Below are 16,504 nucleotides of genomic sequence, written 5' to 3' on the forward strand. Positions count from 1 at the left end.
GGCAGAGAGGCACTGGATGATTAAAATCAACTTGTCTGTATAGCAGACAGCAGCATCAGTCACTCTGTTTGATAAGACTGGTAAAGCTACATGTCCTGTGGAAAAGATATGGCTAGTGGACTGGATAGGACCTAGAGCAATAAGGGTTGTGAGACTACAGGTTCCATTGATACAAATGAAGACTGACACACAGCACAAACTGGCTACAGAACCAGACCAACTGAATAATGAGCAAAGTTGCATAACTTTATCATATGTTGTACCAATATATTCTGCTCTGCAATATAATTCAGGTGGTCTAACTCCAGGAGCCATGTGAACACAGTCCCTAAAAGCTGTACTGCTTGCAGAATATTGGTGGCACTTCCTACAATTTTAATAAGCATCTCTTTCATGTCTCAGCTAGGTCCTACTGTATGTTTGTCTAACTAAATGGTGTATTCAGCGCCATTCTGTCACCCTTGCCAAAGATGGACTTAAAAATAATAGTGTGTTATTTCCATAGCGCTAGCAAACTCCATTGCGCTTTATAAGTGGGAACAAAACAACTGGGTTATAACAGTCAGACTAAACGATGAGGGCCCTGCTCGCAATTCAAAATCTATATACTAGTTCTCATATGAAAAGCCACCTTCCATCTCCAGTGTTCCTGCAAAAATAATGAAGTTACTTAGGGCAAGAGGACCACTATGTATTGACTGCAGCAAAGGATTCACATCTTGCGTTATCATCTGATACTTGTCACTATTATAACCCCAGGGGGTAATTCTGAGTTGATTGCAGCAGGAACTTTGGCCCTCATTCCGAGTTGTTTGCTCGCAAGCTGCTTTTAGCAGCTTTACACACGCTAAGCCGCCGCCTACTTTTGCGATCGAAAGATTCTCAAAATTGCGACCACACACCTCTTAGCAGTTTCTGAGTAGCTCCAGACTTACTCGGCATCTGCGATCAGTTCAGTGCTTGTCGTTCCTGGTTTGACGTCACAAACACACCCAGCATTCGCCCAGACACTCCTCCGTTTCTTCAGCCACTCCCGCGTTTTTCCCAGAAACGGTAGCGTTTTTTCGCACACCCCCATAAAACGGCCTGTTTCCGCCCAGAAACACCCACTTCCTGTCAATCACATTACGATCACCAGAACGAAGAAAAAACCGTGAGTAAAATTCCTAACTGCATAGTAAATTTACTTGGCGCAGTCGCAGTGCGGACATTGCGCATGCGCACTAAGCGGAAAATCGCTGCGATGCGAAAAAATTTACCGAGCGAACAACTCAGAATGACCCCCTTTGTTAGCAGTTGGGCAAAACCATGTGCACTGCAGGGGAGGCAGATATAACATGTGCAGAGAGAGTTAGATTTGGGTGGGTTATATTGTTTCTGTGCAGGGTAAATACTGGCTGCTTTATTTTTACACTGCAATTTAGATTGCAGATTGAACACACCACACCCAAATCTACCTCTCTCTGCACATGTTATATCTGCCTCCCCTGCAGTGCACATGGGTTTGCCCAACTGCTAACAAAGTTCCTGCTCTGATCAACTCAGAATTACCCCCCATATTCCTACACAGGACTGGCTTACATGGACTGGCAGCGACCCTCTGTGTGGACTCTACCTGACCTAATAACCTTCCTGCATAATTACAGTATAACATTCTAATACAAATGTAATTATTCTGCTTCTACATTTTCTGCACTGTGTGCTTGTATTTCATGGGGCCTGGGGCTGCTCTACTCTTTATACTTCCACCCCACTCTTACATATCCTCCTAAACGTGACTTGGATTTGTTCTGTTGTGTCATAGCTACTTTGTTTTGTACATTCTCTTTGTAATACAGGTTGAGTATCCCTTATCCAAAATGCTTGGGACCAGAAGTATTTTGGATATCGGATTTTTCCGTATTTTGGAATAATAGCATACCATAATGAGATGTCATGGTGATGGGACCTAAATCTAAGCACAGAATGCACTTATGTTACATATACACCTTTATACACACAGCCTGAAGGTAATTTTAGCCAATATTTTTTATAACTTTGTGTATTAAACAAAGTGTGTGTACATTCACACAATTCATTTATGTTTCATATACACCTTATACACACAGCCTGAAGGTCACTTAATACAATATTTTTAATAACTTTGTGTATTAAACAAAGTTTGTGTACACTGAGCCATCAGAAAACAAAGGTTTCACTATCTCAGTCTCACTCAAAACAGTCCGTATTTCGGAATATTTGGATATGGGATACTCAACCTGTATAACAATATTTTACAGAATGATAACTTGTGCTGTACCTCTCCCCTTCTCACTTGGCCCTTTTTTTCTCTTCTTCCCCCCTTACATGTAAAATTTGATATTAAAGATACAGGTTGAGTATCCCATATCCAAATATTCAGAAATACGGAATTTTTTGAGTGAGACTGTGATAGTGAAACCTTTGTTTTCTGATGGCTCAATGTACACAAACTTTGTTTAATACACAAAGTTATTAAAAATATTGTATTAAATGACCTTCAGGCTGTGTGTATAAGGTGTATGTGAAACATAAATGTATTGTGTGAATGTACACACGCTTTGTTTAATGCACAAAGTTATAAAAAATATTTGCTAAAACTACCTTCAGGCTGTGTGTACAAGGTGTATATGTAACATAAATGCATTCTGTGCTTAGATTTAGGTTTTAGCAGCTTTGCACACGCTAAGCCGCCGCCTACTGGGAGTGAATCTTAGCTTATTAAAATTGCGAACGAAAGATTCGCAATATTGCGATAAGACATCTCTGTGCAGTTTCTGAGTAACTCGAGACTTACTCGGCATCTGCGATCAGTTCAGTGCTTGTCGTTCCTGGTTTGACGTCACAAACACACCCAGCGTTTGCCCAGACACTCCTCCGTTTCTCCAGCCACTCCCGCGTTTTTCCCAGAAACGGTAGCGTTTTTTCACACACACCCATAAAACGGCCAGTTTCCGCCCAGAAACACCCACTTCCTGTCAATCACATTACGATCACCAGAACGAGGAAAAAACCGTGAGTAAAATTCCTAACTACATAGCAAATTTACTTGGCGCAGTCGCAGTGCGAACATTGCGCATGCGCACTAAGCGGAAAATCGCTGCGATGTGAAGAAATTTACAGAGCGAACAACTCGGAATGACCCCCAAGGTGTATATGAAACATAAATGCATTCTGTGCTTAGACTTAGGTCCCATCGCCATGATATCTCATTATGGTATGCAATTATTCCAAAATACGGAAAAATCCGATATCCAAAATACCTCTGGTCCCAAGCATTTTGGATAAGGGATACTCAACCTGTATATTCTTTTTTTATTTATTAAAAGAGAATTTGGCCCACAAGCAATTGGCTGTAGCATATATCCAGTTCTCTGCACTGAAATACATTGATGTGTCTGGCATATAATTATGATAATGTTCTTCATCGAACGGCATCCAGAACACAGATCTATGTTGTGGCAAACAAATGATTTTTAACAGTTCATGTTTATACTGAAAATAATTTTTAATCCAAATTAGCCAGAAGGAGTACACTAATATGTATTTCTAATTAGAGAATGATCAATCAACAGAGCTGTCTGTCTTGTCAGAAAATAGACTTTTGTAGCATAGGCTGCTTTTCTTCCAGCCAAGGCAGTTTTGCAGGATGTGGGAGGGAGGAACATACAGACTGCAGTCTGGGAAAAGGTCCCAGTGTATTGTGCTGGGCAATTCCTCTCAGCTGTGAAAACATGAAGGGAGATGAAAGCTCATCATATGCTGAAATGCAATGGGATCTTTCCAGGTGTTTAAAAACAAGAAGTTAGAATGTTTTCTTTTAAATATTCCAAATAATAAAAAAGACACACTGATTGCCTTTACTATACTGTAGTATTTATTTTGTGCTGACAAACCACCTTGAACGTCCATCAGAAGACAACACATGTTTAAGACATCAAAATTTTCTTCTGTTTTGAAACCCCAGAGGAAACGCGATGTTGTGGCGATTTCTACAAGATTGGGAAATAACAGGATATAAACACTCAGTTTGTACATCAGTGCAAATGCTTTAACTACTGTATCAAGATGGCCAGTCTATTAGGAGGCCTGAAGAGAACAATCCTGTGGTTTGGCCTGAGAAGTTAACGACAGGATGTTTGCAATTTGGCCACATGGATGAACTAATTGGTAAATTCATCAAATAGCACTAAAAGTAACTGGAAAGGGGGGCACACATGTAGCGATTCGGGCTCAGCGCGATGTGTGCTGAGCCCGATGTGGCCTTAGCACACATTGCAGCAGGCGTCTGTACACACGCTGCAATGTGTGCTAACCCGATCCTAACTAGACCGCAAGGCTCTCATTGCAGTCAAGATCTGAGACGGCGATAGGTATACACACAGAGCAATCAGTGCTTAAATTCTAAACGATATAGACAGATCACTTAGAAAATAGGCTAATATCTCTCTGTGTGTACCCCCCTGAAGACTTGGAACTGATCAGTGTGGTTCTCAGCTCTAAGAGATAGTGGACACTATACTCAAAGGATATAGTGCTGTGTGTGGATGTGTTCCAGCCAATTTTTATTTTGTACTGGGTATTGTGTTTATTTGTGGGCACAGGTGAGCAGCAATGGTGTGCAAATTTGCCAATACCACCAGTGATGTGATAGCGTAAAAGAATATGCTAACGCTATATAAATACATGTTGATAAATATTGTTCATGGTGAAGACAGTGCACATGTGCAATGAAAATAAATGGTGTGATCCACTTACATGAGAACTTTCGGAGACATTGAGATTAATTAGAACACACTATGCTGAGGTTCAGATACTCTTTACATCAGGCCCAATGAGTGGGTATGCCAACAGTACCATGCATTCTGAGATTACATACATTTATTTCATTATTTAATTTTGTATTTTTTCCCCCCAATGTGGAAATGTTAGCTATAAGGAACTATAGCCACATATCCCCTTACTTGCGGGAAAAAACACAACAGTAATATTTTATAGGAGCTACTGTATTTCAAATGACCTTTTTTAATTACACTGCAAGAAACATCCACTTGCTGGTAAAGTTTTGGTTCTAGGTCATTACCCAATAAAATAAAAATGCTCAATCAGTCATTACAATTTTTTAACTTAATCTGTTTTATTTCAAAGTTTTTGAGGGCATGTTTTTTGTCACGTTTCATGGACACTGATGAATTTTTACTGTTAGTTGTCCGGATTAACTGACTTGGTATGGGGTACGTGACATTGCTAAAGGTGCACTTGCTACAGCTTCACAAACATTTGATATATTTTCAAAGACCTCAACTTTTAAAATGATTTCTCTATACAACAATATTGAACAAAAGAACCTAGGTACTATTAAATATAACAAGAGCTTTGAGTCAGGCACCTAACACTGAAGGGCAATTAGCAGTGCTTATACTGCCCCCACGTTTAAAACAAATTGAAGGTGGCAGTTGAGTCATCATCTAATAAAGATTTACTTCTCTAGAATCTAGATCATGATGAGCTGTACTGGCATCCAACTGGGAATCCAGCAAGTTATCTCTGTGATCTCTAAGTAATTATGTATGCAGATTATAATTATATATATTTGTAAACTTGTCTGGAATGGTGCTGTCATGTGCTATGTTATTTTGATGCTTCCTCCACTATGTATTGCACTAGGGAACTCTTATGGCTCCATATTTAATAAAAGCTAATAACCCAAAACTAAATAAATCTTGGAGAGCAGGAACCAATGGCACTTAACATGGTTTAATAAAAACTAACGTTTTGACCATCATCGACTTATTTTCAACAGTGCAGAGACCTTAGTCAGACACTTTTCAGTTTAGTCTTATTTATATAGTTTAAATAAATCCAAGCCATCAGGAATGTTAGTATGTCTTTGCCACAAGAAGTGCTGATGTCCAATGAAGGCCTTTTCTGTACATGGAAACTGTAGGACGGCTGTAATGCATCTGTAAAATGGGAACTGTAGGATGGAGGGCATGCATCTACTGAATAGGTCTTGTAAACAGTACAAGCCCCTGAAGGAGAACTGCATTACTCGATTCACAGTAACACATTAATAAACACAGGCACAACGTCCCCTCACCCAAAATTTTTTTTTAGGGAAACAATGAAGGCTTTATTAAAGTCAAAAGGTAGTGGTGTACTAAAGAGCTAGGACTTTACTGTGATATTTACACTTTTCCACCTCTCTATACAGACTGCTTCCTGCACACTGGACACACTACGGAGGCCCATCAGTACAAAATGTCTTGTTGTGCACATCTGGAGGACTAAATTATCACAAAACATGTTTTACCTCCCACAAGTTCTATATTGACTGAAGTGGATAAACATTGAGATCATTTTTCCACATGAAACTATTCTGTTCAAAGCATCTGTGAGTGAAAGATCCTAATAAAAGCAACATTAAGAATGCACAGTCTGTCAGCAACTCTATCCGACTTTAGTGGACATCTTCTGCATGTTTAGTCTCTGCAAATTAACTCCATGTTTATTGAATTAAGACATGGGTCCCAAATCGGTGAGAAGTAATGTACAAAGCTGACGTGAGCATTTATGTCTCTGTGATTTGAGTAGCATGAAATTACACAGACTGGTTAGCGAGACAGCCCAGACTACTAATAGATATTAAAAACAAATAGCATTCTGTTTGGTTTAGTCACATTTTGAAATTTCTGCCAGATAATTTTCTAGAATAAATGAGTCACCATATAACCAAGCGCTGAGAACAAAACTTACAGAGAATCTGTCACTAAAACCCTCAACAAATAAAGCACCTATAAACCAGACTATGGGGGACATGTACTAAGAAGTGATAAAAGTGAAGAAGTGAGCCAGTGGAGAAGTTGCCCATGGCAACCAATCAGCACTGACGTAACATTTTTAATTTGCATACTACAAACATATACAGAGCAGCTGATTGGTTGCCATGGGCAGCTTCTCCACTGGCTCACTTCTCCACTTTTATCACTGCTTAGTACATGTCCCCCTAAGAGCTATTTTTAAGAAGTGGCGGTTTTTGTGAGCTTCTCGGCAGGTTGGAGCTGAATATTTAAAGCAGCACTCTTGTTCAGTGTAAAGCATGCTGGGCAATTTGGGGAAATTTTAAGGCAGCACTGAATGTTTAAGGCAGCACTGAATGTTGTGGCTTTAAAATTTCAGCTCCAACCAGCAGAGAAGGGCAACTTAAAAAAAACACTGCTTTGTAAATATAGCCCCCAGAATTAAATTGGGTACCATCTGCAGGGTGTGCTTTATAGCATGTACTACAGTAAGGCATTGCTATATATGCTTAACATGCTCCTTATAAACCCATGGAGACGGTCACAAAAAACTGCAAATGTATAAGTGGGACACAAGTTAGTTTATAACTAACTTGAGGCCCTCTTCCCTCATGTGCTTATCCTTTTCTTACGTTAATAATCCTCAACTGCCCAAATCCCGCAGTTTTCTGGCCACCTTGAAACTTATCTCTATGTCGTTTACTGGTGTAGTTATGCTTAGTTACCCTGTACTTGTCCTATATTGTTTTCAACTGTAAGTCACTGTTTTCCTGTTTTGATTATGTGCATATGTACTCTGTAATTGGGCGCTGCGGAACCCTTGTGGCGCCATATAAATAAAGGATAATAATAATAATAATAATAATAATAATAATAACTGGCCACAGATATTAAGAGTTGATTAAGTGGTCACTTGTCTGGCCGGCTTAAGGCAGTGATAGGCTACCATTGAAACCCTGTTAATCAGAGCAGAAAAGCACAGATACAGGTAAGTATTACATTGGTGTGGGGCTGGGGTCACCTGGCATATGCCGGGTCCATATTATTAGTAGTAGTCTAAACGCTGGTATACCCATGACTGAAAATTGCAACTGTAGAGCAAATTCTCTACTGCGAGTATCTGCTATAAGGGCAGATTCCCAATCTATGGGACAAAACAAGAACAAGCATAGTATTAGTGCCATACTATGGTAGAATATGTACCAGCAAACATTGGGGGTAATTCCAAGTTGATCGCAGCAGGATTTTTTTTAGCAGTTGGGCAAAACCATGTGCACTGCAGGGGAGGCAGATATAACATGTGCAGAGAGAGTTAGATTTGGGTGTGGTGTGTTCAATCTGCAATCTAATTTGCAGTGTAAAAATAAAGCAGCCAGTATTTTACCCTGCACAGAAATAAAATAACCCACCCAAATCTAACTCTATCTGCACATGTTATATCTGCCTCCCCTGCAGTGCACATGGTTTTGCCAACTGCTAAAAAAAATCCTGCTGCGATCAACTTGGAATTACCCCCATTGCTCTGTCCTTCCAGCATAAAATGAGCATTTTTGTCCATGGTATATGTAAAAGGAGAAGGTGTCTGCATCTAGGGAGATGGCAGCAAACATATTGTCCAAAGGGGATGTAGTAGCAAATTCGACATTCAAAATGTTGATAATCGGAACAGGGGCCCTGTGAGGTCGAACCCGGGACGCTGACATGTTGGGATTTAAAGGATCATATCTGAAGTTGTAAAGCAGACACTCTTGAAATGCTTTACATCACACGCTGTCCCCATTCTCATTGTCAACATTCTGAATGTCGATCTAACATACTGAACCGGCCCAAAGCCACAGGTAGCCAGTCATGTGTTTAGGCTAGATTCATTTTGTGAACATGTAACAAAGCACACTGTAGTCTTAAGCTGGGTACATATTAGATGACATGTCAAGTGAATTTGCTGATAACGAGCACGCGTTTTATCGTCCAGTGTATACGCAACTAGATCGTTAGCGATGCCCACTCCCATGGGTCGTCAGCGACACCCCCAGTCGCCTGCACATGCAGCTCAATCTGGTGATGTCACTAGCGATGCCATGCTGCGGAATGCATTATGGCCACGCTCCTCTCCTCACCACAGCTCCATTGCAGCCGACATCAGCAAATGTGTGTGCACTTGCCGATTTCGGCACCTGCCAGGTCCTGTCACTAGCGAGATCGCCGGGTACACACATCGTCTAGTGTATACCCAGTTTTACAGACTGACCTGTACTGTGAAAACCCTAAGCCAATCAGGAATCTGTGTCTTTAGGCTCCCACCTGGGCAACATCTGAACATTTAGAGCATGGGCCCAGCAGTTATGCATCGGCCCTGCATCGGCCGGCAACTCTCCATAATAGTAATAGTCAAAAGTGAGTGCAGTAGGGCATGAAAACCCCCAGATTTTACTGTGCAAGCACTTACACTGAGCCATGTTTTATCATCATTATTATTAGAGCAGAATGTGTATAAATAATACACATACATATACACACACATGTACATAAACATACAGCTTTCTCATTAAAGGAGTTTTGTGTGAGTTTATAACTGGAGGTGGTTTACATTATCCTATTAGTGAATAGTCAGAAAAATGTTTATTCATTTAGATCAAACCCTCTTCCAGTGGAATATACCATGTAATCCTCTACACCAGTGATTTTCAACCTTTTTTTTACTCGCGGCACACCGAACAATATTTTAAAATTGCCAAGGCACACCATCAGTTCCCCACAGAAAAAAAACTATACACACACATTGGCCCTCACAATAAAAAAAAAAATCCACACATTGGCCTACACAGAAAAAACAATCACATTGCTCCCCACATAAATCCTATTGCTCCACACATAAATCAATCACATTTCTCCCCATAAATCCTTATTCTCCCCACATAAATCCTATTGTTCCCCACAGGAGAAATAAAAATAAGATTTTACTTACCGGTAAATCTATTTCTCGTAGTCCGTAGAGGATGCTGGGACTCCGTAAGGACCATGGGGAATAGACGGGCTCCGCAGGAGATAGGGCACTTTAAGAAAGCTTTGGACTCTGGGTGTGCACTGGCTCCTCCCTCTATGCCCCTCCTCCAGACCTCAGTTAGGGAAACTGTGCCCAGAGGAGATGGACAGTACGAGGAAGGATTTTTGTAAATCTAAGGGCGAGATCCATACCAGCCACACCAATCACACCGTATAACTTGTGATAAACTACCCAGTTAACAGTATGAACAACAACATAGCCACGGTTCAACCGATAAACTATAACATAACCCTTATGTAAGCAATGACTATATACAAGTCTTGCAGAAGAAGTCCGCACTTGGGACGGGCGCCCAGCATCCTCTACGGACTACGAGAAATAGATTTACCGGTTAGTAAAATCTTATTTTCTCTAACGTCCTTGAGGATGCTGGGACTCCGTAAGGACCATGGGGATTATACCAAAGCTCCCAAACGGGCGGGAGAGTGCGGATGACTCTGCAGCACCGATTGAGCAAACAGGAGGTCCTCCTCAGCCAGGGTATCAAACTTATATAACTTTGCAAAGGTGTTAGACCCCGACCAAGTAGCTGCTCAGCACAACTGTAATGCCGAGACCCCTCGGGCAGCCGCCCAAGAAGAGCCCACTTTCCTAGTGGAATGGGCCTTAACCAATTTCGGTAACGGCAATCCTGCCGTAGAATGCGCCTGCTGAATCGTGTTACAGATCCAGCGAGCAATAGTCTGCTTTGAAGCAGGAGCGCCAACCTTGTTGGCCGCATACAGAACAAACAGAGCTTCAGTCTTCCTGATTTTAGCCGTTCTGGTCACATAAATCTTCAAAGCCCTGACCACATCCAGGGACTCGGAATCCTCCAAGTCCCGTGTAGCCACAGGCACGACAAAAGGTTGGTTCATATGAAAAGATGAGACCACCTTTTGGCAGAAATTGAGGACGAGTCCTCAACTCTGCCCTATCCACGTGAAAAACCAAGTATGGGCTTTTATGTGATAAAGCCGCCAATTCTGAAACACGTCTAGCCGAAGCTAATGCCAACAACATGACCACTTTCCACGTGAGGTATTTCAACTCCACAGTTTTGAGTGGTTCAAACCAAGGTGACTTGAGGAAACGTAACACCACGTTAAGATCCCAAGGCGCCACCGGAGGCACAAAGGGAGGCTGAATATGCAGCACCCCCTTCACAAAAGTCTGTACTTCAGGAAGAGAGGCTAATTCTCTTTGAAAGAAAATGGATAAGGCCGAAATTTGGACCTTTATGGACCCTAATTTTAGGCCCAAAGTCACTCCTGTTTGAAGGAAGTGAAGCAGACGGCCCAAATGGAACTCCTCCGTAGGAGCAGCTCTGGCCTCACACCAAGAAACATATTTCTGCCATATACGGTGATAATGTTTTAACGTCACGTCTTTCCTAGCCTTGATCAGGGTAGGAATGACTTCCTCCGGAATTCCTTTTTCCGCTAGGATCCGGCGTTCAACCGCCATGCCGTCAAACGCAGCCACGGTAAGTCTTGGAACAGACAGGGCCCCTGCCGCAGCAGGTCCTGCCTTAGAGGAAGAGGCCACGGATCTTCTGTGAGCAACTCTTGCAGCTCCGGATACCAAGTCCTCCGTGGCCAATCTGGAACAATGAGGATTGTTCTGACCCTGCTCATTCTTATTATTCTCAACACTTTGGGTATGAGAGGAAGAGGAGGAAACACATAGACCGATCTGAACACCCAAGGTGTCACCAGAGCGTCTACCGCTACCGCCTGAGGGTCCCTTGACCTGGCGCAATACCGCTTTAGCTTTTTGTTGAGACGGGATGCCATCATGTCGATTTGAGGCAGTCCCCATCTATCCGTGATCTGTGCGAAGACTTCTTGATGAAGTCCCCACTCTCCCGGATGCAGGTCGTGCCTGCTGAGGAAGTCCGCCTCCCAGTTGTCCACCCCCGGGATGAACACTGCTGATAGTGCGCTTACATGGCCTTCCGCCCAGCGTAGAATCCTGGTCACTTCTGCCATGGCCACGCTGCTCCTTGTTCCGCCTTGCCGGTTTATATGAGCCACTGCCGTGACGTTGTCCGACTGAATCAGAACCGGTTTTCTCCGAAGCAATTCCTCCGCTTGACACAGGGCGTTGTATATGGCCCTCAACTCCAGGACGTTGATGTGGAGACAAGTCTCTAGGTTTGACCAGAGACCTTGGAAATTTCTTCCCAGTGTTACTGCTCCCCAGCCTCGGAGGCTTGCGTCCGTGGTCACCAGGACCCAGTCCTGAATGCCGAACCTGCGACCCTCTAGCAGGTGAGCACTGTTCAGCCACCACAGGAGAGATACCCTGGTCCTGGGAAACAGGGTGATCCTTTGATGCATTTGTAAATGGGACCTGGACCATTTGTCCAAGAGGTCCCATTGAAAGGTCCTCGCATGGAACCTGCCGAAAGGGATGGCCTCGTATGAAGCCACCATCTTCCCCAGGACCCGCGTGCAATGATGCACTGAAACCTTTTTTGGTTTTAAGAGGTTCCTGACCATGGCTATGAGCTCCTGAACCTTTTCGATCGGAAGAAAAACCTTTTTCTGGTCTGTGTCTAGAATCAGGCCCAAAAAGGTCAGACGCGTTGTAGGGACTAGCTGGGACTTCGGTATATTGAGAATCCAGCCGTGTATCTGCAACGTCTTCATGGACAGAGACACACTGTCCAGCAACTTCTCCCGAGATCTCGCCTTTATGAGGAGATCGTCCAAGTATGGGATAACTGTGACCCCCTGCCTGCGCAGGAGCACCATCATTTCCGCCATTACCTTGGTGAAATCCTCGGGGCCGTGGAAAGCCCAAACGGCAACGTCTGAAATTAGTAGTGACAGTCCTGCACTGCAAATCTCAGGAACGCCTGATGAGGGGGGAATATCGGAACATGAAGGTATGCATCCTTTATGTCCAGGGACAGCATCCAATCCCCCCCCTCCAGGCTGGCGATGACCGCCCTGAGTGATTCCATCTTGAACTTGAACCTCTTCAAGTACAGGTTCAGAGATTTTAGGTTTAAAATGGGTCTGACCGAACCGTCCGGTTTCGGAACCACAAACAGGGTCGAGTAATATCTCTCCTTGCTGGAGATGAGGAACTGTGACAATCACCTGTTGAATATACAATTTTTGGATTGCCGCCAACACTAGCTCCATCTCTCTGACGGGGAAGCTGGCAGAGCAGGTTTGAAAAACCGGCGAGGAGGCAAGTCTTCGAATTCCAGCCTGTATCCCTGAGAAACAATCTCTAATGCCCAGGGATCCACCTGCGAGTGAACCCAGACGTGGCTGAAAAACCGAAGACGAGCCCCCACTAGATCTGCCTCCCCCCGGGAAGCCCCAGCGTCATGCGGTGGACTTTGCAGAGGCAGGGGAGGACTTTTGCTCTTGGGAACTAGCTGTGTGCAGCTTCTTTCCCCTACCTTTCCCTCTGGCAACAAAGGACGATCCCCGCACCTTTTTGTTTTTATTGGAACGAAAGGACTGCATTTGATAATGAGGTGCCTTTTTTGTATGCTGCGGGGGGACATAAGGTAAGAAATTCGACTTACCAGCCGTAGCCGTAGAGACAAGGTCCGAGAGGCTGTCTCCAAACAACTCCTTCCCTTTGTAAAGCAAGGACTCCATATGCCGCTTTGAATCGGCATCTCCCGTCCACTGTCGGGTCCACAAGAGCCGCCTAGCAGAAATAGACATAGCATTTATTCTGGAGCTTAATAAACAAATGTCTCTCTGAGCATCTCTCATATACAAGGCAGCATCTCTGATATGCTCTATGGTCATTTGAATAGCATCCCTATCTAAGGTGTCAATCTCCATAGATAGGGAATCTGCCCATGCCACAACCGCACTACAAACCCAGGCCGACGCCATAGCCGGTCTAGCAATAGTACCTGAATGAGTGTAAATGTGCTTCAAAGTAATTTCCTGCCTGCGGTCAGCAGGTTCCTTGAGGGAAGCCGTATCCTGAGAAGGCAGTGCCACCTTTTTGGACAAGCGTGTCAGCGCCTTGTCTACTTTAGGCGAAGATTCCCAGCATATCCTATCAGTTTGTGGAAAAGGATACGCCATAAGAATCCTTTTGGGAACTTGTGGTCTCCTATCCAGAGATTCCCAAGCCTTTTCGCACAATTCACTTAGTTCAAATTAGGATGGAAAGGTGACTTCAGGCTTTTTCCCTTTATACATGTGTACCCTCGTGTCAGGGACCGGGGGTTCTCATTGATCTGGGATATGGTGCGCTTCTGAGACCCCGAAGGGCCTGGCGCCACAGGGACAGGCATGGACTGGCTACCTGACTGATCCCTAGCTTCTGCCTTGTCTAACCTTTTATGCAATAGATTAACATTTGCATTCAAGACATTCAGCATATCCACCCATTCCGGTGTCGGCGTTGCCGACATGACATTCAAGCACTCCCCCTCCACATTAAGCAAGCCTTCCTCGTCAAACATGTCGACACGCGCGTACCGACACACTTCACACACACAGGGAACCCCTTTCCTGAAGACAGTATCCCTGTCAAGGCCCTTTCGAGAGACAGAGAGAGAGTATGCCAGCACACACCCCAGCGCAATGATCCTGGAGACCAACACAAAATGTTTTTCCCCAGCAGCGCTGTATAATATGTTATCCGCCAATTATGTGCCCCCTTCCCCCCCCCCTCTCTTTTAAACACCCCTTCACCGTGTGTAAGCAGGGGAGAGTCCGGGGAGCTTCCTCTCAGCGGTGCTGTGGAGAGAAAATGGCGCTGGTGAGTGCTGAGGGAGAAGCCCCACCCCCTCGGCGGCGGGCTTCTGTCCCGCTCAAACTTACAAAAATATGGCGGGGGCTCTTTATATACATGTACAGTGCCCACCTGTACATGTATATTGTCTTTTGCCATAAGAGGTGTTTATATTGCTGCCCAGGGCGCCCCCCCCCCCCCCCCTGCGCCCTGCACCCTTACAGTGACCGGAGTGTGTGAGGTGTATGGGAGCAATGACGCACAGCTGCAGTGCTGTGCGTTACCTCCGTGAAGCTGAAGGCTTCTGCCGCCTGACGACTTCTGTCTTCTAGCTCTGTGAGGAGAACGGCGGCGCGGCTCCGGGGGTGGACGCCCAGTAAGAACCTGCGTTCACCCCCTCTGCAGCTAATGGTGTCCAGTAGCCGAGGAAGCAGTGCCTATCTTAGACAAGAAGGTCTGCTCCTCTCTCCTCAGTCCCTCGATGCAGGGAGCCTGTTGCCAGCAGTGCTCCCTGTGAAAAAGTAGAGAAAAAATCCAAACAAAAATGCTTTTAGGCAGAGAACTCAGGAGAGCTCTCTGCGGTGCACCCATCCTGCTCTGGGCACCGTGTAAAACTGAGGTCTGGAGGAGGGGCAAAGAGGGAGGAGCCAGTGCACACCCAGAGTCCAAAGCTTTCTTAAAGTGCCCTATCTCCTGCGGAGCCCGTCTATTCCCCATGGTCCTTACGGAGTCCAAGCATCCTCAAGGATGTTAGAGAAATAACAAATATTATCAGATGTCCTCCTCTCTGTCTCTCAGTGGAGTTCTGCGAATACTGAGCAGCAGGCGGTCGGGCAGGTGTGGATGTGGGTGGGCAAGGAAAGCTGTGTATGCATGCGGGAACTGGAAGATGTGTACGCAGGCGGGTGGGCTGGCTGGGTGGTGAGAAGCGACCGCTGTGACCTATGATATCACATCGTTTTCAAGGCATAGGTAATGGCCAGAGCACAACTGATCCTCTAAGAAGAGCCCGGGCCAACAGTTCACTCTGAAGGTGCAGGAAGCTGCTCTGGCTCTGCGGCACACCTTGCAACTGGTCGCGGCACACTAGTGTGCCACGGCACACTCCCTGAAAAAGCCTGAACTACACCAATAACTAGGACCAATTAACCATACACAATTATTTTTGGATTATAGGATGAAATGAACTCGGCTTCTAGACACTGCATCGGCTGCCGTAATAGCAGGGGAGGGGCTTCCTTTGGGAAGCACACTGTGCTATCACAGTCAAGGCCTGGCAGTCCCATGGGGTTAAAAAACCTCCCCGTCCCCCTTTCCCTGGCTGCCTGTCTATGATTAGCAGGAAGTGCTTCCAATGGGAAGTTACTGCCATTGCATAGTAGTCCCTGTACGTGGAGGATTTACTGGGTAGCTGCAAACCTGCAGCCAGTTGGTAAAATCCGCCACGGATAGACACTTAGGAATGGACATTAGGTAAATATATTCATTATAGATGTTACCTTAGGGAATCTTCCATCTGCCATTGTGGTGTCACATGGGCCTCCTGTACCATAGGTTGTTAAATGTGGATGGTATTCCTATAAAGACAGTTATTACAAAAGTGTTACATTCTTCTGCATTTTGTACAAAAACATAAAAGGCTTCAGTCATTATGAATTACAAAGACATATTTAGAAAGGAGCACTGTGAAAGGTTAATTAGGCCTGTAGTGAAAATGCAATTCTTTTGTGACATGATGCACCTTGTTCTGGGTAACTTTCTCTGTTTTTACTGGTAAGCAAAGTTTACATGTGAAAATGACAGCAGCTGCAGAAAGTACATGTTGGTTCTCCTGAAGGGAGGAACTGCATGGATTGCAGAGGGCCGCTAGCCACAGTAATGTATCTCATTCTGTACCCAGAAACAAGATAACATGCTG

At 44.5% G+C, this 16,504-nt stretch overlaps 1 protein-coding gene across 2 annotated transcripts in view; it reads right to left on the reverse strand.

Moving 5' to 3' along the window:
- LOC135062237 (neuronal regeneration-related protein-like) overlaps nucleotides 1–16,504 on the reverse strand; it is a 45,024-nt gene that overhangs the window by 2,817 nt on the left and 25,703 nt on the right. Inside the window, exons 3-4 of one of the 2 annotated variants that reach the window (XM_063964119.1) lie at nucleotides 16,086–16,163; nucleotides 3,328–3,742 (exon numbers count right to left, since the gene is read on the reverse strand). In XM_063964119.1, the coding sequence (XP_063820189.1) occupies nucleotides 3,608–3,742; nucleotides 16,086–16,163 (213 nt within the window). In that variant the 3' untranslated portion in view covers nucleotides 3,328–3,607. Of the gene's footprint in view, nucleotides 1–3,327; nucleotides 3,743–16,085; nucleotides 16,164–16,504 lie in introns of those variants that run through there. The other variant, XM_063964120.1, reaches the window with a different exon arrangement.

Source organism: Pseudophryne corroboree, chromosome 1, assembly GCF_028390025.1.
Source record: "Pseudophryne corroboree isolate aPseCor3 chromosome 1, aPseCor3.hap2, whole genome shotgun sequence".
Classification (NCBI taxonomy): Eukaryota; Metazoa; Chordata; class Amphibia; order Anura; family Myobatrachidae; genus Pseudophryne; species Pseudophryne corroboree.